The sequence below is a fragment of the Akebia trifoliata genome, chromosome 7, assembly GCF_017979445.1.
Source record: "Akebia trifoliata isolate Shusen 1 chromosome 7, ASM1797944v1, whole genome shotgun sequence".
NCBI lineage: Eukaryota > Viridiplantae > Streptophyta > Magnoliopsida > Ranunculales > Lardizabalaceae > Akebia > Akebia trifoliata.
In genome coordinates this window covers 26,223,546-26,247,372 of record NC_141381.1, presented here as the reverse complement: position 1 = coordinate 26,247,372, position 23,827 = coordinate 26,223,546, and the positions used below count along the sequence as shown (strand labels likewise).

The 23,827-nt window shown below is 34.3% G+C and overlaps 2 protein-coding genes and 1 pseudogene across 2 annotated transcripts; 1 reads left to right on the top strand and 2 right to left on the bottom strand.

Annotated features, from left to right (window-relative positions):
• Positions 1-1,680: 1,680 nt before the first annotated feature.
• LOC147398619 (glyceraldehyde-3-phosphate dehydrogenase, cytosolic) lies at positions 1,681-5,870 on the top strand. The gene is made up of 12 exons (XM_086447877.1): positions 1,681-1,803; positions 1,916-1,951; positions 2,073-2,173; positions 2,355-2,470; positions 2,576-2,675; positions 3,252-3,398; positions 3,524-3,584; positions 3,676-3,773; positions 4,252-4,394; positions 4,629-4,712; positions 5,363-5,452; positions 5,632-5,870. The coding sequence occupies exons 1-12, from the start codon at positions 1,800-1,802 to the stop codon at positions 5,675-5,677; spliced, it is 1,026 nt and encodes a 341-aa protein (XP_086304003.1). The 5' UTR covers positions 1,681-1,799; the 3' UTR covers positions 5,678-5,870.
• A 5,194-nt stretch (positions 5,871-11,064) lies between these two features.
• Positions 11,065-13,368, bottom strand: LOC147398618 (UPF0481 protein At3g47200-like). The gene is made up of 2 exons (XM_086447876.1): positions 13,233-13,368; positions 11,065-12,439 (listed from the first exon to the last, which is right to left on the bottom strand). The coding sequence occupies exon 2, from the start codon at positions 12,386-12,388 to the stop codon at positions 11,087-11,089; it is 1,302 nt and encodes a 433-aa protein (XP_086304002.1). The 5' UTR covers positions 12,389-12,439; positions 13,233-13,368; the 3' UTR covers positions 11,065-11,086.
• A 3,896-nt stretch (positions 13,369-17,264) lies between these two features.
• Positions 17,265-18,843, bottom strand: LOC147398617 (stemmadenine O-acetyltransferase pseudogene; annotated as a pseudogene).
• Between the last annotated feature and the right edge of the window lie 4,984 nt (positions 18,844-23,827).

The following is a 23,827-nucleotide window of genomic DNA, read 5'->3' as shown; positions in this document are numbered from 1 at the left end:
TTGAATTTTTTTCCAAAAATAGTTAGTTTTCACTATTGAATTTTAATTTTAAGTTTAGGAGTTATGTGGAAGTTCAGTAATCATCCATTTTCAAAACCTTGGATTAAGGTTAAAAGAAAATGCTTTTGAATATTTTTTTATATGAGTTTTTGGATGAAACTTAAGAGGGCTGTGGTGATCGCTTGATGATGTGATAATCCGTTTGAGCCAAACAACTCTTACTAAGGCTTAAAATCTTACTACTATGTTAGCAAGGAAAGTATTTCCCTTTAACAATACCCTGCAAAATTGGTAACATATATAAGTTTGTCCCTTTGACCAAAGGTCAACTTGCTTTTTATTTTTATTTTTATGATTTAATGATGAAATTTTTTGATTTAGTAATATATGTTTTTTGAAGGTTATTTTAAAATAAAATCAAAATTATTTCACCATTAAAACATAAAAAACTGGCAACCTTGACATTCGAAGAGTAAACCTAATCTTTCATTTACAGAGGGGCAAACCTAATATCACCAGTTTCATAAGGGATATCTCTTAATTTTATCATAATTTATTTAATATTTCTTGACCAAACACAATTTTACCATTTTCTATACTTCCTTTTATAAAGTAAAAGAGTCTCAATGAATTTTCTAATAATACATGGCAAGTTATCTTAATAAATCAAACTTTACTTAACTTTTTAAGAGATGCTAAAAAATTTATTCCCATAAATAAAAGGCATAATTTATTACAAATTTTTTATTCACATTAATTAACTTTTATTTACATTTAATTAAAAGGTGGGAATACTTAGACTTTTATTTATTTATTTAATTTTTAAGTTTTGTTTTTTTTACCAAGACACCCCATTCTCAACAATGACATCTCTCTAATTAGAAAGTCAAGCCTAGGGTTGTCAATGGATCAGGTCCGGTTCAGATCAGGATTGATTTGGTACAAATCCAGTAAGAATCGGATCAAATCTAGAATTGATATGATAAGTATCGGATCAAATCCTCATCAGATTCGATTTTATTGAAATTTAATATAAAGATCCAAACCCGATCCATTAACAATCGGGTCAAACTCGATTTTATATACAAAGTCTAAATAAACTTCATATATTTCAACATCTATATAATATAATTTATATACTTTCTAGCTTTATCGAATCAAGACATGATTGATCCAGATCCAATCCAACTTTGGTATTAAATGATACGAATCCAATCAATAAGATAAGAATACATAGGCCTTCGTGGTATGAAAAATTAAGTCCATATCTCTTCGAAAATATTTTTTAACGAAAGCTACAGCGATGGTGATGGTGGTGGTAGTGGTGGTCGCAGTTGTGATCTTTGTTGCAAGAGTTAAAAGGCTTGAAAAAGATGTAATTTGATATCAAGTCTAATGGATGTGTCTATAGCTTTATTTGGTGTATTTTACATAATTTTGAATTATCAATGGAAGTTGGTGGGGCAATAAAAGCAGCAAATATATAAACTGATTGATTGGGTAATGTTTTTAGAGGTTAGGGCATTTTCGTAATACGACAGATCTTATACAAAACAAGGGGCCGTTCCCGTCCGTGGATTTGCTTTATTGGAACAATCTAGACTCGATAAAGCCGTAATTTTACTCACAATCGAAGGGCATTTAAGTAAATTCAGTGTTTCGGTAAATCCTTCCTCAGTTGTCTTTATATACGATCCTGTAAAGAGCCATATCGCCTTCTCCACTCTTAGCTTACGCTCTGTAGTTCTGTCTAATTTCCTTTATACCCCTCTATCCATCAGTCACTCTCTTTGAGTATCATGGGTAATTCCGTCTTTCTCTCTCTTCTCTTCTTCTCTTCTCCGTCGAATCTAATCTCGCAACTTGTTTTCTCTCTGAGATTAATCTTTCTGTAATTTTTGATCGATTTGTACAGGTTCTACTGGCAAGAAGATCAAGATTGGAATCAATGGTACTTGATCGATCTAATCTTTTATTTTTTTTTTTATTTTTTGTTTGTTTGGGATTTGTCGATGTGGTTTTGGTTTCTGATCTGATCTTTGTTTCTTCTTCAATTTGTTGTGGAAAATTAGGGTTTGGAAGGATCGGTCGATTGGTTGCGAGAGTTGCTCTTCAAAGAGATGATGTTGAACTTGTCGCTGTTAACGATCCCTTCATCACCACAGATTACATGGTAATGCAATCTATCCATCCATTTCCAGAAGAATTAAGTTACATCAGGCGTTTTTAACCGTTCGATCTAATCAATAGATCATGTTAATGATCAGATCTGATGGCTCAGATCCAAGATCCGAGTGATGGTGAAAATCTTTTGGTTTTTTGGTTAACGAGAGTTTTGTTACTGTGTGTTGCAGACGTACATGTTTAAGTACGACAGTGTTCATGGTCAATGGAAGCACCATGAACTCAAGGTGAAGGACTCGAAGACTCTTCTCTTTGGTGAGAAACCAGTCACTGTTTTCGGTGTCAGGTATAAATCTCATTTACATCTTTATATTTAACCTATAAATGGAGGATCTAAGATGCAAGATGCCTTTTTTATTATTTATTTATTTTTTAATTTTGCAATTTAAAGGAACCCAGAGGAGATTCCATGGGCTGAGACTGGAGCTGAGTTTGTTGTTGAATCAACTGGAGTTTTCACCGACAAGGACAAGGCTGCTGCCCACTTGAAGGTTTGATATTTTGGCCCTTTTATTTATTATTATTGAAATTCAAATTTTTGGTTATTGGATTTGATGTTAATGGTGGAAGGAAAAAGGGGTTGATCTTACTTTTTTACGTTAGTGATCAATATGAATATCTAAGATCTTTTAGTTGTTGATATGGGTTCTTCTTCGAGATCATAGTAACAAAATTTGGATTCAGTATTTATTCGAGGAGGGCTCAATTCGTGTAGTTTCGGGAATATTTAATAGAAAGGTCGGGAAAATTTTGGACGTCTTGATATTTAAATGTTGAAGAAAATAAAATTTTGAGGGTGAAAGATGATTTTTTTTAACCATATTCCAAGATGAATCCATAAATTACCTTTTTAATTTGTTGATTCACTGATTTATTCACCTAGTCCTTGATTTGGAGAATTCTGCGACTATGTTCAAGATTTCATCACTTAAATATATTTTTGTTCATTTGGAGATTAATTTGGCTAGAATTTGGGATTGTGTTTGGTGTGTTTAATGTTTATATTTTGCTCCTGTTCTTTTTTTTTTTTTTTTTTTAAGTACTTAAAATTTGGGTTTGGTGATCAGGGTGGTGCTAAGAAGGTTGTAATTTCAGCCCCAAGCAAGGATGCTCCCATGTTTGTTGTCGGTGTTAACGAGCATGAATACAAGCCTAACCTCGACATTGTATCGAATGCTAGCTGCACTACCAATTGCCTTGCTCCCCTTGCCAAGGTTTTTTCTTCCTTTTTTGTGCTAAATGTTTTTGCATGATTTAGTGTATCCCTTGTGAAAATATTTAATCTTTGGTGAAGAAGATTCAATTGGTTCGTGCATCTAATGGATTTTTCTGTCAATAGGTCATCAATGATAGATTTGGCATTGTTGAGGGCCTCATGACCACCGTCCACTCCATTACTGGTTGGTTCAGTTATTTATTTTTCTATTTACTTTGCTGCCTCTAGGGTTTTGGGTGGTTGATTTTTTTTCCTCATTGTTTTTCCTGACTCAGCCACACAAAAAACTGTTGATGGACCATCCTCTAAGGACTGGAGAGGTGGAAGGGCTGCTTCATTTAACATCATTCCCAGCAGTACTGGTGCTGCTAAGGTAGTTAACTCATTCTTGAACTTCATCTACTAAGATTATATTAGGTAATTGTTTTCGTTTTTTAGTAAGATATGATTACTGTGCATCGAATCCTTTTTGGACCTTTGATGCCTTTTATTTCTAGAGAGATTTTTATTATTTTATTGTGGTATTTATGTGCTAAAAGGCTAGATTTTGGATTTGTCTAGATCTTATTGGGTTTCATAACAAGGGTAGAATGCCCTTTTACTAAGATCAAATTTTAAGGGAATTTGAGTTCTCAAGCTACTGATCTGTTGTTGGATCCTGCCCTTATGACTATGATAGGATCATAGTTCCAAGGGCATTTCAGTTCTTAAGCAACTGATGTTGTGGTTGGACCCTAGATTTTTATATCTCATTGATTGTTCTAGAGTTCTAATTGTTTGTGGTATTACACAATGACTCTCTGCTTTGTGAGAACTTGGCTTATTTTCTTGTGTACTTTGTGCATGTGTAGGCTGTCGGGAAAGTACTCCCCGCACTGAATGGGAAACTGACCGGGATGGCTTTCCGAGTACCCACGGTGGATGTCTCTGTGGTGGATCTTACTGTGAAGCTGGAGAAGGCGGCCACTTATGACGAGGTCAAAGCTGCTATCAAGTAGGGATTGAAAATTATTTTCTTCCTAAATTCCTTGTTGAAATAGTTAAAAGTGAATTACTATAAGTAGGTGCCCAAGTACTATTAACAAAGATAGAAGTTTGGTAAATACTAGATCTTAGTAGCAGTTAAATGTGTTTCACTTTGCACTAATATTGTGATGGGAGATTGTTTTGTGTTCTAGTAGTATTTTTTTTTTATATTTTAATGTCATTTCTTTTTGGGGGGTCACAGGGAAGAGTCTGAGGGCAAGCTAAAGGGAATCTTGGGTTACACTGAAGATGACGTGGTTTCCACTGACTTTGTGGGTGACAGTAGGTAAGGACAGGCCTTTTTTTCAATAATTGAATTTTCTGTTTGGACTTTGTTGGTTGCCTACTTGTCAACTTTTGTTTGTGGGCTTTTTGTATTGTTGAGCAACCTGGACCCAATTGATGGGTTATTCTTGCATTATCTTGTTCAATGGTTCACTTCATTCTGATGGATTTTGATGATTCACTGGATTTTATCTATCAAAAAGTTAAAAAAAAAAAAAAAAAACTGGATTTTCTATTGGATAGGCTTTTAATTGAGGATTGAATTTGAATTTTGGGTACGAAGCGAGTGGTACCCATGTTGTGTTCACTTTGCATTGAGATAAGAGAATTTGTAAGAACTTTCAATTGTTTATAGGAGTCTTATGTCCAGTCTCCAAACATCCCTTTCTCTTTAGATAGTTAAATATATATATACTACAATGGGTGCCTGCTGTTTGCACTACACAAAAATGTTACTTGTTACCACCCCATAAGCACCAATGTCAATTTATCTTGATTGAAGTTCTTGGCATCCTTGTCTTTCCCAATCCCTTGGTTTACCCTGTGACATGGTGCTTCAAAAACCATTCATGTGGAACCGATTGATTATATTTCTTACCTACTTTCTTCTTCTTCATATGGATTTTATATGTTTATTTATCATGTTGGCAGGTCAAGCATCTTTGATGCAAAGGCTGGAATTGCTCTGAATGATAAGTTCTTGAAACTCGTGTCTTGGTATGATAATGAATGGGGTTACAGGTAATTTCACTCTCTAAATGCTTGTATTAATTATCACTTAGTGATCTATTGAATGGATGAAAGATGAGGATCTTGATAATTTTAAAACTACAAGGTTCATTGGTTCGTTTCATTACACGTTTAAGATGCGAGTAAGTTGATTGGAAATGTGACGACCTGATTTCTTTTGTTTTTTGCAGCACACGTGTGATTGACTTGATCGTTCACATGGCCTCTGTTGCGTAAAGTTGATGTTCAGGTTATATCTGAAACCTTCCCAATTTTCGGCTTAAAGTGTTTATTGGTAGTAGAAGTCTCTGGTAATGCCTGCAGTGTGGTAGAAGTGGACGAATTTGAATAAAATTGGTATGATGTGTCTTTGGAGGTTAAGGTTTAACTGTGTTTCTTTTTAATATATAAGAACTTGAGTTTCAGTTAATTTAACTCTCTCCCCCCTCTCTCTCTCTCTCTCTTATAGCTATTCATTACCGATGCCCTTAGCCCACCTGCTTTTAATGAAATTCAGAACTTAAATATAGCTTATTTAAAAATTAATGTATATATATATTTTTTGATAAATACAAACATTTATGTATATTGGATAAAAACACATTAATTTTGTGTGAACCTTAATTAGAATGATCAGAAGTACTGATTTTGGATGGATTTAATATAGGGTGGTGCAAAGTTTTATATTTACGTAGGATTTATAGTCTGATCTTAATTGTTGGCATATATCTGTTTTTCTGTTAGAAAAATATATTTGAGTCCGAGAAGCCTTCCTTAGTAAGGATTTAAGCCTTTACTAAGGGTCCTTGGGTTCACTTTGTGGCATTGAAAAACGTGATTGCATGATGCAGAGGACAAAATTCTATGAATTTTGAATATATATACATATACAAGAAAAAGACTTATGGTTAGTGAATTCCGAGGCAAATGATCGGTTCTGTGATTGGGGCGTATGAAAAAATTTATCTGACTCTTTTCAAAACCTTGGTTGAGCTCAAAATAAGTTTAGGTTTTTTTTTTTTTTTTTTTTTGGGGCTAACGTGGTAATTCATTTGAGCAAAATGGCCCTCAGAGGGTGAGTGGGACTAGCCTTTGTAAGTAATAATTCCTACCTCACAGATGGTCCTCGGGCTCACCTTGGCATCCAAAAATATGGTTTGATAATTCAGACAAGATATTTCAAAAAATGTTATTTTTCACAGTTGAATTTCAATTTTAAGCTTCGGAGTTATGTCAAATTTCGGTAGCTGGCTATTTTTAAAATCTTGGATTAACTGCAAAACAATTTCTTTTAATTTTGGGTCTGAGTTTTTCAAAGAAACTTGGGAGGGTTGTGGTGTTGGATTGCAGATGCGGTAATCCCCTTGTGATCAGAGTGAGGCGGGTGTTATTGTATACTTCATTTGTTGTAATTAATTCATCACTACATATAGGGCCGTCAATGGATTGGTATCTGATTGGATAGTGTTATATCCAAATTCGAATCTGAATCCGAAAAAATATATTGATATCTGAATTTGAATTCAAAAAATATATCCAATATTCTATTGGATAAAAATCCTAATAAAATTAGATTCGATGTATACTAACATCTTCAATCGGAAAAAATCAAATCGATTTTTGAAATTTTTGCAATTTCAAAAGTTATAATCTTCATAATATTTCAATCTTAAAATTTATTTCAATCTTAAAATTAAATAAGCTTTGAATTTTGAAAAAAAAAAATGATTTTATAATCAAATAAATTTTGATTTTTGAAAAAAAAATTATGAAAATTTTGAAAAAAACATAGGGTTTTATTGAGAGAGAAAGAGAGAGAGAGATGAAGTATTTATTTGATGCTCGTTGATCGGTGTAGATGGTGGTTATGGAATTTGCACAATCGAAAAAAAATAGAGTTTTAGTTTAATTTTGAGAGAGAGAGAGGAAGAGAGGAAATACCTATCTTGATGTTTGTTAATTGGAGAAAAGGGTGGTTATGGGGAGTTTACACAGTCGAAATCCATTATTGTTGATTATGCGTCTTTGGTTGAGAGAAGATAAACATATCAAGTTTAATTTCGTTGTGGAATTGAATATATGAGAATATATATATATATATATATATATAGAACAGCGTTCCTAAGACTCATATTGGGACTCACATTGCGACACACCGTTTTGTCTTATATGAGCAAAAATATTTGGAATGGGCTGATTTTTTGTGAGGATGATCTCTATGGTGAGGAGATCATCCTTGCCAAAAATCAGCTCATTATGAAACTTCTAGACCGTCCAATTTTTGTTGAAAAATTATAGACCGTCCAATTTTTGTAAATCAATTTTGATGGGATTAGAAGTTTTGGAATGGGATGATTTTTTTGCCAGGATGATCCCCTCATCACAGAGATCATCCTCACAAAAAATCAGCTCATTCCAAACATTTTTTCCCATATAAGACAAAACGGTGTGTCGCAATGTGAGTCTCAATATGAGTCTTAGGAACGTGACCCATATATATATATGGGTCCCGTTCGCCACCCTTAGTTTTACCACACACTTTAACAAACGCGTTTTGTCTTACATGGGTTAGAAGTTTCGGAATGAGCTGATTTTTGGTGAGGATGATCTCTATGGTGAGGAGATCATCCTCACCAAAAATCAGCTCATTCCAAAACTTCTAACCCCATCAAAATTGATTTACAAAAAATGGACGGTCCACAATTTTTCAACTTGTAAACATGGGGCTAAACATTTCGGAATGGGCTGATTTTTGGGGAGAATGATCTTCTAATCATAGAGATCATCCTCACCAAAAATCAGCCCATTCCAAAACTTCTAACCCATGTAGGACAAAAAACATTTGTTAAAGTGTGTGGTAAAACTTAGGGTGCTGAACATTTCCATATATATATATATATATATATATATGGGTCCGTTCGGCACCCTAAGTTTTACCACACTTTAACAAACGCGTTTTGTCTTACATGGGTTAGAAGTTTCGGAATGAGTTGATTTTTGGTGAGGATGATCTCTATGGTGAGGAGATCATCCTCACCAAAAATCAGCTCATTCCAAAACTTCTAACCCCATCAAAATTGATTTACAAAAAATGGACGGTCCACGATTTTTCAACGTGTAAACATGGGGCTAAACATTTCGGAATGGGCTAATTTTTGGGGAGGATAATCTTCTAATCATAGAGATCATCCTCACCAAAAATCAGCTCATTCCAAAACTTCTAACCCATGTAGGACAAAAAACGTTTGTTAAAGTGTGTGGTAAAACTTAGGGTGCTGAACATTTCCATATATATATATGGGTAGCGATCAAGGGCAAACTTTTTAGCAAACTTTTTGGCAAAACATTTTTCAAAACATAGGTTAGAGGTTTTGGAATGGGCTGATTTTTGGTGAGGATGATCTCTACAGTGAGGAGATCATCCTCACCAAAAATCAGCCCATTCCAAAACTTCTAACCCCATCAAAAACAGTTTACAAAAAGCGGACAGTCCACGATTTTTTAGCTTGTAAATATGGGTTAGAAGTTTTGGAATGGGCTGATTTTTGGTGAGGATGATCTCCTCACCGTAGAGATCATCCTCACCAAAAATCAGCCCATTCCAAAACCTCTAACTCATGTTTTGAAAAATGTTTTGCCAAAAAGTTGGCCATTGAACGCCCCCCTATATATATATATATATATGGGTCAGGTTCAAAGGACAACCATTTCTACACACATATAGACAACGTGTTTTGTCTTATATGGGCAAAAATGTTTGGAATGGACTGATTTTTGTGTGAGGATGATATCTGTGATGAGGAGATCATCCTTGCCAAAAATCAGCTCATTATGAAACTTCTAGACCGTCCAATTTTTGTTGAAAAATTTACAAAAATTGGACGGTCTATAATTTTTCAACAAAAATTGGACGGTCTAGAAGTTTCATAATGAGCTGATTTTTGGCAAGGATGATCTCCTCATCACAGAGATCATCCTCACAAAAAATCAGTCCATTCCAAACATTTTTGCCCATATAAGACAAAACACGTTGTCTATATGTGTATAGAAATGGTTGTCCTTTGAACCTGACCCTATATATATATATATATATATATATATATGTGTGTGTGTGTGTGTGTGTAAGGTTTTGCTGTGTAACATCAGTATGTAACACATGTATTTATAATTGGAACGGATATTATTGAATCGGATTTTGTAACATCTGAATTCGTATCTGAAACTCATTCGAATGTCAAAATAACATCTGAATCCGAATCCAATATTCAAAAATTTTAGATAATATTCAATTTTTTAAATTTGAATTTCGGCTATCCATTGACACCTCTAACTACACGTACTCTCTCTTGTAAAAAAAAATACACATCTTTACAATTTAGAATTTAATAATTTTTAATAAAATAAACACATCTTTTTAATAGATTTTTTTACATGACTTCATCATGGTCCATAGTTATATTTTCTACATCTATTGCTTTTTATTTTTTGTGTTATTTATATAGTTTGATTATATTATTATTGTTACTATGCTACTCACCACCTCCAATTAGTTACTCACAAAACAACTCTTGATCAATATAATTATTACCAATATATATTTTAATGATTGAAGCTCTTTTTATTTTGAAGGATTCAAATTAATTTTATAATTACAATAATGTTTTAATTTTTTAATCATTACAATATTGTTGCTGATAATTGTAATACTCAACATTTTGAGAGCGGGGGTTGGAGAAGGATTTGCTCGCTAGAATGATGATTGGTCACTAAAGATACTTCATTGAACCAAAAGACTCTATGTAAGGTTTAAAATCTCACTTAGTAAGGAAAATGTTTCTCAATTACTATTTGTACACGAATAAAATTATTCATAATTATTTTAAAATTTATTTTAATTATCTACACTGATTGTAGAGGAATTCAAAAAATAAAGTTAATTTTCACTGATGAATGTTATATCGATTTCGAATACCTTAAATTGAAGCTTATTTTTTATTTTTTATTATTTTGAATCTGAGTTTTTTCATGAAATCTAATGGGTTGTGGTTTTTATAAAATTAAACATATTAACTAAGATTTGACCTTAAAAAAAAAAAAAAAAAACATAAAAAATTATTTTCCTAATTTAAGGAAGAGCCTAAGAGGTTTTGTAATTTTATTGGTATTTGACGAAAATGACCTTAATAATATCAAAACTTTGAAGGTAAATATGGGGCATTTTTGGTCTACCAACTTTACTCTGCCCTCTCTCACTATAATAGTCAAGGTTATAGAAGTTCATATTTCAAAAAAATAATAATAATAATAAAACAAAACAATTTGAATCTGATTGATGCATGGTATCATATCGACCATTGATTGCTTTAAATCCAATCATCATAAAAAAAAATACAAATTTTAATCTTCAAAAACAAGAAAAGAAGTTAGGCATTTATCAAAAGTTCACAAAAAGGACACCAATAATTTTCAGGTCCATTAAATCAGGTTTGAAGTTGGGTCATGAAGCTACATCTATGTAATGTAAAAAAAAAACAAATGAAATTTGAAACAACAAATCAAATAATGGGAGTTACATACATAAGACCATATGGTATTATTATATATTGAAATAAAAAAAGATAAGAAATGAAAAAGAAGATTGGGGGATTAAGAACGAAAGGAAAATAGAGTTTGTAGAAAAGTGAGAATTAGAAGTACAATGGCACCAAGAAATGAAATTACAGCCCATGGAGTATTAAAATAATCGTGCTTCAATGTCGCTCGCCACTTGTGGTAATCTCTTCTGTAATACTCATTGATCTGACCACATAGCTCGTGATAATGGAAAGTCACTGGCCTAATATCTTTACAAAGCTTATTGATGCTATTAGCCACTTTATCATATTTTCCATAACATTCCAAGATTTTTTTATGATGGAGCAATCTCACATCCTTTCTGGAGTTGATGAGGATATTAAGAAATTGAGTATAAGATGTAATGTTAGGTGCTAGACTCCTATCACATTGCTCCAATGCAATGAGATTTCTAAAAAGATGAACTGTGACATCTCCGAAAAAGAAACGAGGGATTTCTAATACCCCATTTTTCTTATTAAATTTGATGTCTAGTAAGCCATGTTCATCATCCCTCTTGAATTTCACCCCGGCCTCCAATAGGTCTGTTCCATTAAACGTGAATTCCCAGAGTGGAGGGGACTCGCCTCTGATCTCCACTGGTTGAGATGTTGAAATGAGATAGTCGCGTAGCAACTCCAATAAATGTTTTCCTTGGATGCTAGGATTTGGTGGGATTGGCCATGGTTTAAATGTGGGTAATATTGGCGAAAAGAAATATATCACGAGGTGGTTAAGAGAATGGACACCTTGCTCGGGATCTCTAGATATGGCGAACAAACGGTTTAGAACAATAGAAGGTAATTGGTTTTCGAGTAACATCAAGTCTTTTCGCAATACAGGTTGCATCCAAAGTGTATTGAAAATGGGGTCATTTCTGTTTCTGAGTCGTTCTTCTTTAAAATTATAGAAGAGTTCGAGGATAAAGTAACCATCAAGTATCATCATTTCTACAAATACGTCACTAGTGAGATTTATTGGTCTCTTGTAGCACTTACGAATGTCTTCTTCCATCTCCCTTATGCCCTTGACTGATTCCTCTAAACATGTCGTTGGTGTCGAAGAAGTACGAGAGAGGAGAGAATTCAAGTACCACTTCTTTTGGTCTTCAAAGTCTTGTAGCCCATTTTTTTCTCGATGAATAGGGCCAATTGATACTATTTGAGGTAAATACTCGTCTTCTTCTTTTATTCCACGAAGGCTTTTGGGAACTTCGTAGATATAAGGTTGTTCTGAAGGCATTGTTTGTAATTTACTTCGGATAGACGCAACCAACACACTGTTTGCTTCTACGATTTCATGGGATCTACGATTTCCTCCACCAACATTTGCCATTTAAGCCCTTACTTCAATTTTTTTTTTTTCCTTTTCCAAGCTGATATAACCCTGCAAAGGCATTGACATTGTTAAAAGAAAAAAAAATATTAGGCCTTTAAGGCATTTATCCAATTCAATAATTATCAATATTTACTTCTTTTAATCAAAATTGTTAAAATTCTTTTAAAAGATTTTGTATTTAATAGTTAAATAATGTTAACTTGAAACATAGGACTACCTTGGGCTTAATGTAATATAGGAAGTGCCAACTTGCTAAGTTGGTTCAAGTCTCAATGTTGCCTTCATATACTAATTACTGGCCATTAAAAAAGATTATTCTAGTAAAATTAATAATATTAAGATGTTACATAAATATTGGAGGGATTAATAATCATCAATGTTCCATTAGGAGTGCAATCTGAGGGTAAAACTTAATGGGATTTTGAGATGGGCGAATCCATATTAAATAAAAAAATTTAAGTACAAATGTATTCTTGGATGGATACATTAATGTATTTGAAATAATATACCTATAATTATATAAAATATATATTTTATCTTCTAAACTAAAAGCAACAAAAAAAAAGAATGTGAAAGGAAAAAAAACCCTTTCAAATAGAGATCAAAGCAATCCTACATGAAGCTCACAAAAAATAAATAAGAAAAGATATTGTTGCATGATTGTGGTATAAAACACCTTCAAATTCCAAGTACTGGCATTTTTGAAGTAATTGCCCACCTTTAAAAGAGTGCATGATATAGCTCACTATTCAAACAATGTTACACCTAAGATGAATAGAAATAAGCAATCGGTCAAAAATATAGGATGTAATTAAAATACATTGGTAGGAGAGCGTTCTACCTTAAAGAGAGGCACTTAAGGGAGCAAGGGTCGACGAAGTGGAAGTGAGACTAGAGAAACACTTACGCAAACACGAACGGACGAAGTGAAACTAAGGATGTTAACTTGAGTAATGAAAATATCAGTGAGAATTGGTTTCTCCTATAGTAAGGCTCTTACACTACCACAAATGAATAGAAACGCACATAAATACAACTTATATAGACAGACATTTAGAAAAGGAAGATACCTCCACCCATCACTCAAGTAATTGGATTCTTTTAGTGTGGGAAGACGTGATTCCCACACTTAATTAGGTCCAAAACGTGTAAAACCAGACAAGTATGTTTCTTCCACAAGTGATCACTTTGGTCTGGTTGTGTTAGACTCAACTAGTAAACTATATATCTCCATTTTAATTTCAAGTGAGGCATCATTTTTTCCAACTCTTCTCTCTTTTTCATTGAAGTTTGTTCTCTTAAGTCTGTGCTTGCTTTTATCAAACTAGCAAAGCTGATAATAAAATGTTCGATAAATATTTTGATGTGTTTAACAAGGTTTGCTTAAATTGTTAAAAGGGCAAGGTATCAAAACATGCATGGTTATTTACTAGGACGGCACCATGATTTTAGAACTTGTCATAGTTCGAGACGACTCATCCAATACGTCTCAGTATTATCCACCAACGAGATGGATAGACAAGTCAAATGTATCGGACGAGATTTAAAATCATGATTCATTTGTCGCAATATAGACCAAGACGAGACGTCAAAACGAGTTTTAAAACCATGGACAACACACTTTCCCAACCATTAACAAATTCATGGTAAAGAATAAAAAGGTAAAGGGTAGAATTTAAAAATATCCTAAATGCCCTTGATATTAATAAATTAAAATATCAATTTTACCCATTCCTGATATTGAAATATTAATTTTATCCCTATTTGTTTTACCACTAAATGTAGAGAAATTGATCTAAGAAGAATAAAAAAAGAAAAATAATCAAAGATACAAACAAACATAGAAGATACATAGATTTTTACATAGTTCCCTAAAAATTGAGGTACGTCCAAGGATCACACCGATTCTACTGTGAAGAGAAAAATATTTTTGAAGGAGCTGCACGTTTAGCTAAAGCATACGCCACACCATTACCTTCGGAGACAAAATGTGAAATTGATCAATCTAATGAAATTTCACAACATGTGAAATGTCCCACCACTTGGAAAATCCTTAAAGCAGAGGAGATATGCCAAGATTTGCAAGAATGGCTTGATTTTCACTCAGTAAAATCGATTTAGGAGTCAGCAATGCGTCTAACTCGACTAGCCAATGAGAAATCCTTAGAAAACAAATTAGAAATACTAGCATTCTCAAATGTAACTTTATTTCTAGAGATCCAGATTTCCCATAAATGTGCATTTCTGCATCATACTTGGTATAATTTTTTAATAGAACCCCTCTTTAGAAACATAATTTTTGAGAGTCCTCTTTTATTAGGGAAAAAAAAGTAGCATATGTATCCTTTCAAAATAAATGACCTCAAGATTGTATCTCATATCACACTTTCCTTACGTGGAAGCGTGTAGGAACCATAGATGCTTTTCATTGAGATACAAGTGAAAAACTTCTATGGTTCCTATGCACTTTCACACTTGGAAAGTGCGATATGAGGTACAATCTTGAGGTCATTCCAGTACGACTCATTAAGTTTACACAATAATTAATATATAATCATTGAGTCGTGTTAGAGTGACCTCATGTCGCACTTCTTGACATGAAAGTAGATAGGATCCATATATTCTTTTTCACTCGTATCTCGATGAAAAGAATCTATGGTTCCTATACACTTTCACGTCAAGAAATGGGATATGAGTTTCCCGCCTGAGGTCACTTCAGCATTATTTATAACCATTAGTTACTATAAAAATAAAAAATAAAAATTATCCTTTTTTTTCCTTCCTAAAAATTGTTGTTAGCCAAAACAATATTTTATTGTTTTACAATTTACTAATTGTAAATTTAGTAAGTTAAATAATTTTAGGATTTACTATTCTAGCGCACCTGCGTTACCCGTGAATTACCAGTTGATTATCAATTTAGTTTCATAAAATCTAAATCAATTCTCCTATTCTGTTTAAAAATGATAAATAACCTAAGAGCTTGGGTTTTGGGTAGTCGTCTATACACGTTCACTTAGTGTTTGCAATGAGATCAAATATTGATGGATCGAAGATGAGCTTCAAAAGATTTTAAAAAATCTTTTATTTATTTATTTATTTAATGAAGTTATAGATGAAGGCATTTGGCTCAGGTATCATTAGTCTCTCAAATTGGAGTCAAGTGGTTATCACAACGGCTTGAAAACATTGGTGATAATATCAAATTTTCACGAAAATTCGGAGGTACCTCAAAACTATGCTTGAGGTTCTTGTTGGTTCAAGGTGTGTTTTTAATTTATCATTTTTCAAAAAATGAATTTTAAACGGGTCAAAAAATAAACATCTCCTATCTATGTAAAAACTCGACCTAGAGCATGGATACTCGATTGATGACCTAGAATGGGACTAACATAATGCTTCGATAGATTCATTAACAATGCCTACTTGTGGAGCAGAGATCAAGTTGCAATAAAGGAACCTAAACAATTGGTCTTAATGTGTCAGCATCATGGTTTCAAAACTTGTCCGAGATCGAGACATATTGCCTGAGTTGTCTTGGTATCACCTAGCAACGAGACGGACGGACAAGTCAATTAATCGGACCAGATTTAAAACCCACGTTCATTTTTCTCATTGTTGAATAAGACGTCTCAAACGTATCGGAAAATTCGTCCGAGACAACTCAGTCTCGTTCACGGATGAGACAAGACGTCAAAACGAGTTTTAAAACCATGGTCAGCATAAGCTCCAACATACCTCTATATAGAGATTACATGATTACAAGCTTACCAACTCAAGTATTTTGGAAGTATTGAAATTATTGTTGACTAGGATCAAACAGTTTCAAAACCATGAATTTTGATACAAGTTGTTTAAAACCATGAGCTACTTTACGAGAGCTGCTAATTTATATTTGTCTCGGAAAAGAAGACCTAGGTCAAGGAGGGCATGTTAAACCCAGCCCGAAGTCAAGTTGACATGGGCCTTTTCCTCTTGGGAAGCCCGGCCCCAAAAAAGTATGATAGTTCCAATGGTGGTTGCAGGGGCCTTCCCCTTCCCCTTCCCCTTAAACTTCATCACAGGGGCAGGAGGAAGGCAGAGAGGATCTTTTGGCCCGGCATCTGGTTTTTACAGGGCACTACCTCGGTAGGGTCGGAGGAGGTGATGGGACTGGGAATTGGATCTTCGTAGCCCAGTAGGAGATTCGGAAGAAGAGGATCCTTGACCGAAACAGGCCCTAGTAAAGCCCATGCCCGAATTGAATTATAACTTCCATTGACCCCCCTTTGAATTCAGTCTTCAAAGGGGTGCGTGCATGTCCGTAGATGTGTTTTACTTGTATCTCGGAGAAAACGCATTTACAGACATGCGCGCACCACCACATCAAGATGTCCCCCATTTGTCCCCCACTGAGGTCGCTCCAACATTTGAGGATATTTTTGGTAGGAAAATAAAGTTTGGGATGTATTTAATGCATCTTAATGTGTGCCCTTAGGGCACATGTGAACTAAACCCAAGTTTATAGTGCTACCAATTATCTTCCCTGTCTTGGAGAAAGAGGTCTATTGGCAGTTACCACTGGTCTCAAATTTCTGAATGTTAATGGAAGTTTAGAAAGGGGTAATGTGTTGGGAGGGATGGATAACTCATAAAAAAAAAAGTTGCTCAAAGAAAAGTCAACCTGGAATTTAACAGTCCTAGATCAACCAATGGAATTAACCGATTTGTTTTAAGAGCATCCCCAATTTACAAATCTAGTCACATTAGATTTCGTGTGATTGGTCGATTGGGAATCTGTGTGAAATCTCAAATTGACTTTCATGTAAGTAAAAAAATCTCTCATTGCTCATGGATTGTTATTGATTGTTTTGGATTGTCAGGTCCCAAGGGTCAAGAACATCACTAAATAGGGAACACATGGGATCTGTGATCATATTAGAATATCTTGCAAGGAGAGAGTTCTATTAAGTTCAAGGAAGAACATGTAAATAAATATTATGCATCATATAGGGTACACATGATTAAGTAAACACGCTGTATAACCAAAATTTAATCGTCTAAGATAAGTCATCGACCGAGTTACTGAGTTTTTTAAGCAGAATGAGTCAAAGAAACAAATTTGAGGAGCTCTTGATCTTGTTCGAATAAGGCCATATCTTCCTCCACCAAGTTCACCCAAACTTCAATTCCATCACCTAATCTTGTATCCATGAAGGTAACAAGATTCTTGAATGGCTTGTCACCTCTACTCACCCATAAAGGCTTCCCCCAACCAAAATCTGCTTCATATAAAGGGAACCTACACCAACTAGTAAAAATGTAAATCTCCATCTCACCTTTGTAACTCAATTCATATTTCTCTTTGAGAGACTCAAGCAACATTAAACACCCTTCACCTCCATGTAGTTTTCGGATGTAATTGTCGTCGATTTTAATGATCGCGTCCCTCAGTTGGCCCGCCAAGTAATTCAACTCGAACCCGTTCTCCACCGTTGATGATGCTGATGTGATTGTAGAGAGATTCCCGAAAGAATGTTCGGGTAATGGTGGGATCATCCTTCCCCTCAAATTCACAGCAAGGTTTACCAAAGTTGACTTTAAGGATCTTGATTTAGTGCTAGAAATAGACATGGCACACCGCCATATAAGTGCGGAGACAGCCTCGACGCGTGTGGGGTACTTTGTACTTGAGTTATCGCCGACTGCTTTGGCTTGGAGAGCGGATATCTTGGAGGCGTCAAAGATGAACCTCTTTGAGACAACCTTCTCTCCAGTGCCTTCAGTCACGGACATGAAGTTGGGTACTTCTTCTCTAGGTGGAAAGATAGCCGAGGAATCGAAACTTGGGTGCACAATATCATGAGACCCATTAACGGTGGCAGCAGCCCAAGCATTGATGAATGTAAACATCGTGGCTGCATCGGCGATCTTATGTGACAAACACACATTAATTGCTATGCCACCACAGTTAAAAATGTTGACTTGAACAACTAATGGTGCATCTCTGGAATAGAGATCACATGGAATGAACCCATTCAACATATCGGGGTCGGGGCATGTTAAAACATCGGAGAGGTGGCCATTGACTCGGGCTTCGACATAGTCAACACCCTCGTCGTTACAGTCAACCAATAGGTTATCTTTGATCCTTCCGGCTAATGGATAGAAGTTGGTTAAGACATCTGATAACGATTTCTTTAGATGATCAGATAATTTGGTGTAATCGACGACGGTGTAGAAAAGAATAAGAGGAACATAAACTGGAGGTGAGAGTTGATCTAAAAGGGAGAGTTTGAAGGTTTTTAGGTGATGGGGAGTTGGAGAGGATGGTTTGATGGTGTCTCTACAAATGACTTCCACCTTCATCTTTCCTTCAATTACCACTCTTCAGATCTCATTGTTAAAGAAATTTGTATCTTATAAGGAAGGATAGGGAACAAGTCTTCCTCCCAACCAAAAGTCTTCCTCCTCCTCCCAACCATGTCTTGTGGAAAATTGACTAAGATTACTAGATTATAATAAAGGTTGGAAAATTAGTGAGATTTGCTTTGAAAATTAGACAAAAAGCATCTTTCAATCTTTATAAAAAAACAAAACAAAACGAAAGTAAGAAAAAAAGGAGTTTATTTTGATACACACCTTGATGTTTTGGTGAATGTTAGATATACCCGTGTTTTAAAACTGATGAAATGATCCCTTGACCTTGGTAATCACTGATATACTAATGAAAAATGAATTAAATGCTCTTCTTATACCTTAGCCAAAACTCCTAATTTTACTGTAAGAGTACCTATCATCTTCTAGTTATTCAATCTTGAATCATTTTTAAACTATTCAACATGGTCTTAATCTCTTATAGAACTTTTGATTTCTTTAATACAAAATTACATCCTCTTCTACTTCTCCAAATATCATCTCTCATTCTTATACTTAAGTTTTGTATGTTGAAGTAGGTAAAATCTTAAGGTTGAAAGATTGACAGTAAATATTCAAAAATGTTGAAGATGAATGATTTTAAGATTCAAAATCTAGGGTTTTTGGTAAGAGAATGAAGGTGAAGGCATTTAGGTCAATGACAAATCCAGGATTTTTTATACGAAATTCAAGATGAGGGCATGTAGGTTATTTCTCATTAGATAATGACCTAGGTCAAGAGATGCACATCATCAATTTGAAAATACAGGGGCATCTCCAATATTCACCAAAATATAAAGAGATTTGTATAAATTACTCAAAAAAAAAAAAAAAAATGGCATACCCTACCACCCATCATGATGGTCCATCTAGGGTTGTCAACAGATACGAATCCAATCGAATTTCCCTCCATCCGGATTCAAATCCAAAAAAATATTCAACACCCGAATTCCAAAAATTCAACATTTTTTTGTTTAATAGTCTTACTGTCAGACTTTTATTTCTATATAATATGAAAAGCTGTCTTACACCTTTTATACGTTATCTTCCCCTTTTATTTATAAAAAGGTTTGTAAGGAAATTAATCAAACATAACAAAACAAAAGCTCGATAATCGATATGATGTAAGTCCAAGGTTTGATCGTTTGAACTAAACTCCTGCAAACCAAATTTGAAGCAAAAGAAACCATCAGAAAGCACGATTGTAATGCATGTTCATTCACATGCAACACAAGAAAACAAAAAAAGAAGGGACAGATATATATACGATTGTAATGCATGTTCATTCACATGCAACACAAGAAAACAAAAAAGAAGGGATATATATATAGGGAAATGTTCAGCACCCTAAGTTTTACCACACACTTTAACAAACGTTTTTTGTCCTACATGGGTTAGAAGGTTTGGAATGGGCTGATTTTTGGTGAGGATGATCTCTATGATTAGAAGATCATTCTCCCCAAAAATCACCCCATTCCGAAATGTTTAGCCCCATGTTTACAAGTTGAAAAATCGTGGACCGTCTATTTTTTGTAAATCATTTTTGATGGGGTTAGAAGTTTTGGAATGAGCTGATTTTTGGTGAGGATGATCTCCTCACCATAGAGATCATCCTCACCAAAAATCAGCTCATTCCGAAACTTCTAACCCATGTAGGACAAAACACGTTTGTTAAAGTGTGTAGTAAAACTTAGGGTGCCGAACGGGACCCTATATATATATATATATATATATATATATATATATATATATATATATGGTCAGGTTCAAAGGACAACCATTGCAACACACATATAGACAACGTGTTTTGTCTTATATGGGCAAAAATGTTTGGAATGGACTGATTTTTTGTGAGGATGATCTCTGTGATGAGGGGATCATCCTGGCAAAAAATCATCCCATTCCAAAACTTGTAACCCCATCAAAATTGATTTACAAAAATTGGACGGTCTATAATTTTTCAACAAAAATTGGACAGTCTAGAAGTTTCATAATGAGCTGATTTTTGGCAAGGATGATCTCCTCATCATAGAGATCATCCTCACAAAAAATCAGTCCATTCCAAACATTTTTGCCCATATAAGACAAAACACGTTGTCTATATGTGTGTTGAAATGGTTGTCCTTTGAACCCGACACTATATATATATATATATATGGGAAGGGATCAGTAGACAAAATCTGGGACAAAGATCCATACAAATGATTCTGTCCGTCGGATCAACACATATCCAACGGTAGAGATCTGTAAGGACAGATCAAATTATTTTACTTTTAACATTTCAATATTTGCAATTACCTCCCCACATCTTACAAATCTCAAATAACCCACCTCATCTTCTTCACTCTTCTCTCGATAGAACTCGTCTTCCTCACTAACCCAAACCTGCGATTTGCAGCTCCACTCACCGGAGTCTCTGTCCTAGTCGAAGATAACAACTCAAGCTACAACGACGGCTATGGAGACCTAAAACCCCAAATCTATCTTCGTCATATTCTTCTCCTAACGTTCCTCAGCGACACTCTGACCTCAACGACAACAACGAACAAAAAACCCATCTTAGACGAAGGTGCTTTGATCGACAGAAGGTTCATCTCTGCTGTATGCGATTGTTCATCTCAGAGGTATGATTTTTGTTTCATCTTAGGTCGACTTTGACGAAGTTATAATGGTGCACTTCTTCCAGTTTTTATTTGTTTATTTCAGTTTTTCGATTTTCATTTCTTTTTTCTTATCGAAGTTGTGGAGATTCGATTCAATGTGGCTTTTGCATTGGTTGTGAGGTTTAAGGTTTTACTTCAATAGAATTTGTAGAGAATTTCTTTGAAACTCTGTAATTTTGTCGTTCTTTTCTCTGATTTCATTCACATTCATGCTAATTATAACGAAAATTTTTCTCGGTTAATCGTTCTCGTTTATGAATCTTTTGAAATATTAGGTTTCTTATTTTACTAAAATTGACTGATTTAATCTCTGTTTCTTAGATTTCATTTCAGATCTTCTCTCAAATTTTACTAAAATTGACTGATTTAAAAATCCATGTCAATAGACAAAATTCTAAAACTAAAAATATTTGGTTGTAGGAGTTTTAAATTAAATTTTCTTCCATTACATCATTATTTCTTTATCTGTTTTTTATAGGTAAAAATTACATATTTAACAGAAATGATAAAGTTTTAATATAGAAGTCATTAAACTCTCTCATGGACATCATCATTTCAATCTAGGGATTTCTTTTTTTCTTTGTCTTTGGGTGTAAACTCTTTAAGGAATTCAAGAGTGGTATTTTTTTCAAGATTTCTTAGGTAGATGGGTAAATCTCTACAACCTTGGTTATCCGGTTGTAGAAAAATCTAAGAATAGAGGTTGAAAGCCCTAAGTCACCACCAACCTTGTCTCTGTAATAAAAATTTTGGATTTTTTTTTAAAAAAAATCCAACAAGAAAGTGAAAAAATTGAAAGCCCTAAGTCACCACCCAACAACATACTAAAAACCGAAGAAAAAGAAAACGAAGATGGAGATGGAGATACTCAGCAAAAAAATAAAAAAAAATTATTATTAAACAAATAAAAGTGTAAAAAAAAATAAAAAACAAGGGTTTGTGATTTGTTACCTTAGGGTTTCTGTCGAGCTCTTCGTTTGTGTGAGTCGTCGTCTGTTCTAGAGAGAGAGAGAGAGAGAGAGGGAATAGAGATGAGGAAGAAGCGTTGTAAAGAGAAACAGAAGAGAGGGCAGAAACGAAGAAGATGAGTTTTCTTTCGTTCTGATTTTCTTTCGTCTTCGTTTCTTTCGATGATTTTGTAAAGAGAAAGAGAAGAGAGGGCAGAAACGAAGAGATTGAAGATGAACACAAGAAGATTTCTCTTTGCGTTTCGGTTGAAATTTCGTTTGAAATTAGATCTAAAATTTGCGAAGAAGACGAAGTTTCGGCTGAGGCTGAAATTTCGTTTTTAGTTTTTATTTTTTATTTGTTAACGGGGAGGTAGTTGTAAATATATAAATTTCATTGTTTTAAACTCAAGTTGCGATCTGAACCGTCGATTTAGCGAATATCGAACGGCTGAAATGGTGAGTCGCAATGTGAGTCGCAAAATGAGTCTTAGGAACGCGACCCATATATATATATATATGGGTAGTGTTATTTGGCCAACAGTTTGGCAAACATTTTGGCAAACACATTTTTCAAAACATGGGTTAGAGGTCTTGGAATGGGCTGATTTTTGGTGAGGATGATCTCTACGGTGAGGAAATCATCATCACCAAAAATCAGCCCATTCCAAAACTTCTAACCCCATCAAAAATGGTTTACAAAAAATGGACGGTTCACGATTTTTCAACTTGTAGACTGGGGCTAGAAGTTTTGGAATGAGCTGATTTTTGATGAGGATGATCTCCTCACCGTAGAGATCATCCTCACCAAAAATCAGCCCATTCCAAGACCTTTAACCCATGTTTTGAAAAAGTGTTTGCCAAAATGTTTGCCGAACTGTTGGCCAAATAACGGGACCCCATATATATATATATATATATATATATATATATAATATATATATATATATATATATATATATATATGGTCAGGTTCAAAGGACAACCATTGCAACACACATATAGACAACGTGTTTTGTCTTATATGGGCAAAAATGTTTGGAATGGACTGATTTTTTGTGAGGATGATCTCTGTGATGAGGGGATCATCCTGGCAAAAAATCATCCCATTCCAAAACTTGTAACCCCATCAAAATTGATTTACAAAAATTGGACGGTCTATAATTTTTCAACAAAAATTGGACAGTCTAGAAGTTTCATAATGAGCTGATTTTTGGCAAGGATGATCTCCTCATCATAGAGATCATCCTCACAAAAAATCAGTCCATTCCAAACATTTTTGCCCATATAAGACAAAACACGTTGTCTATATGTGTGTTGATATGGTTGTCCTTTGAACCTGACACTATATATATATATATATATGGGAAGGGATCAGTAGACAAAATCTGGGACAAAGATCCATACAAATGATTCTGTCCGTCGGATCA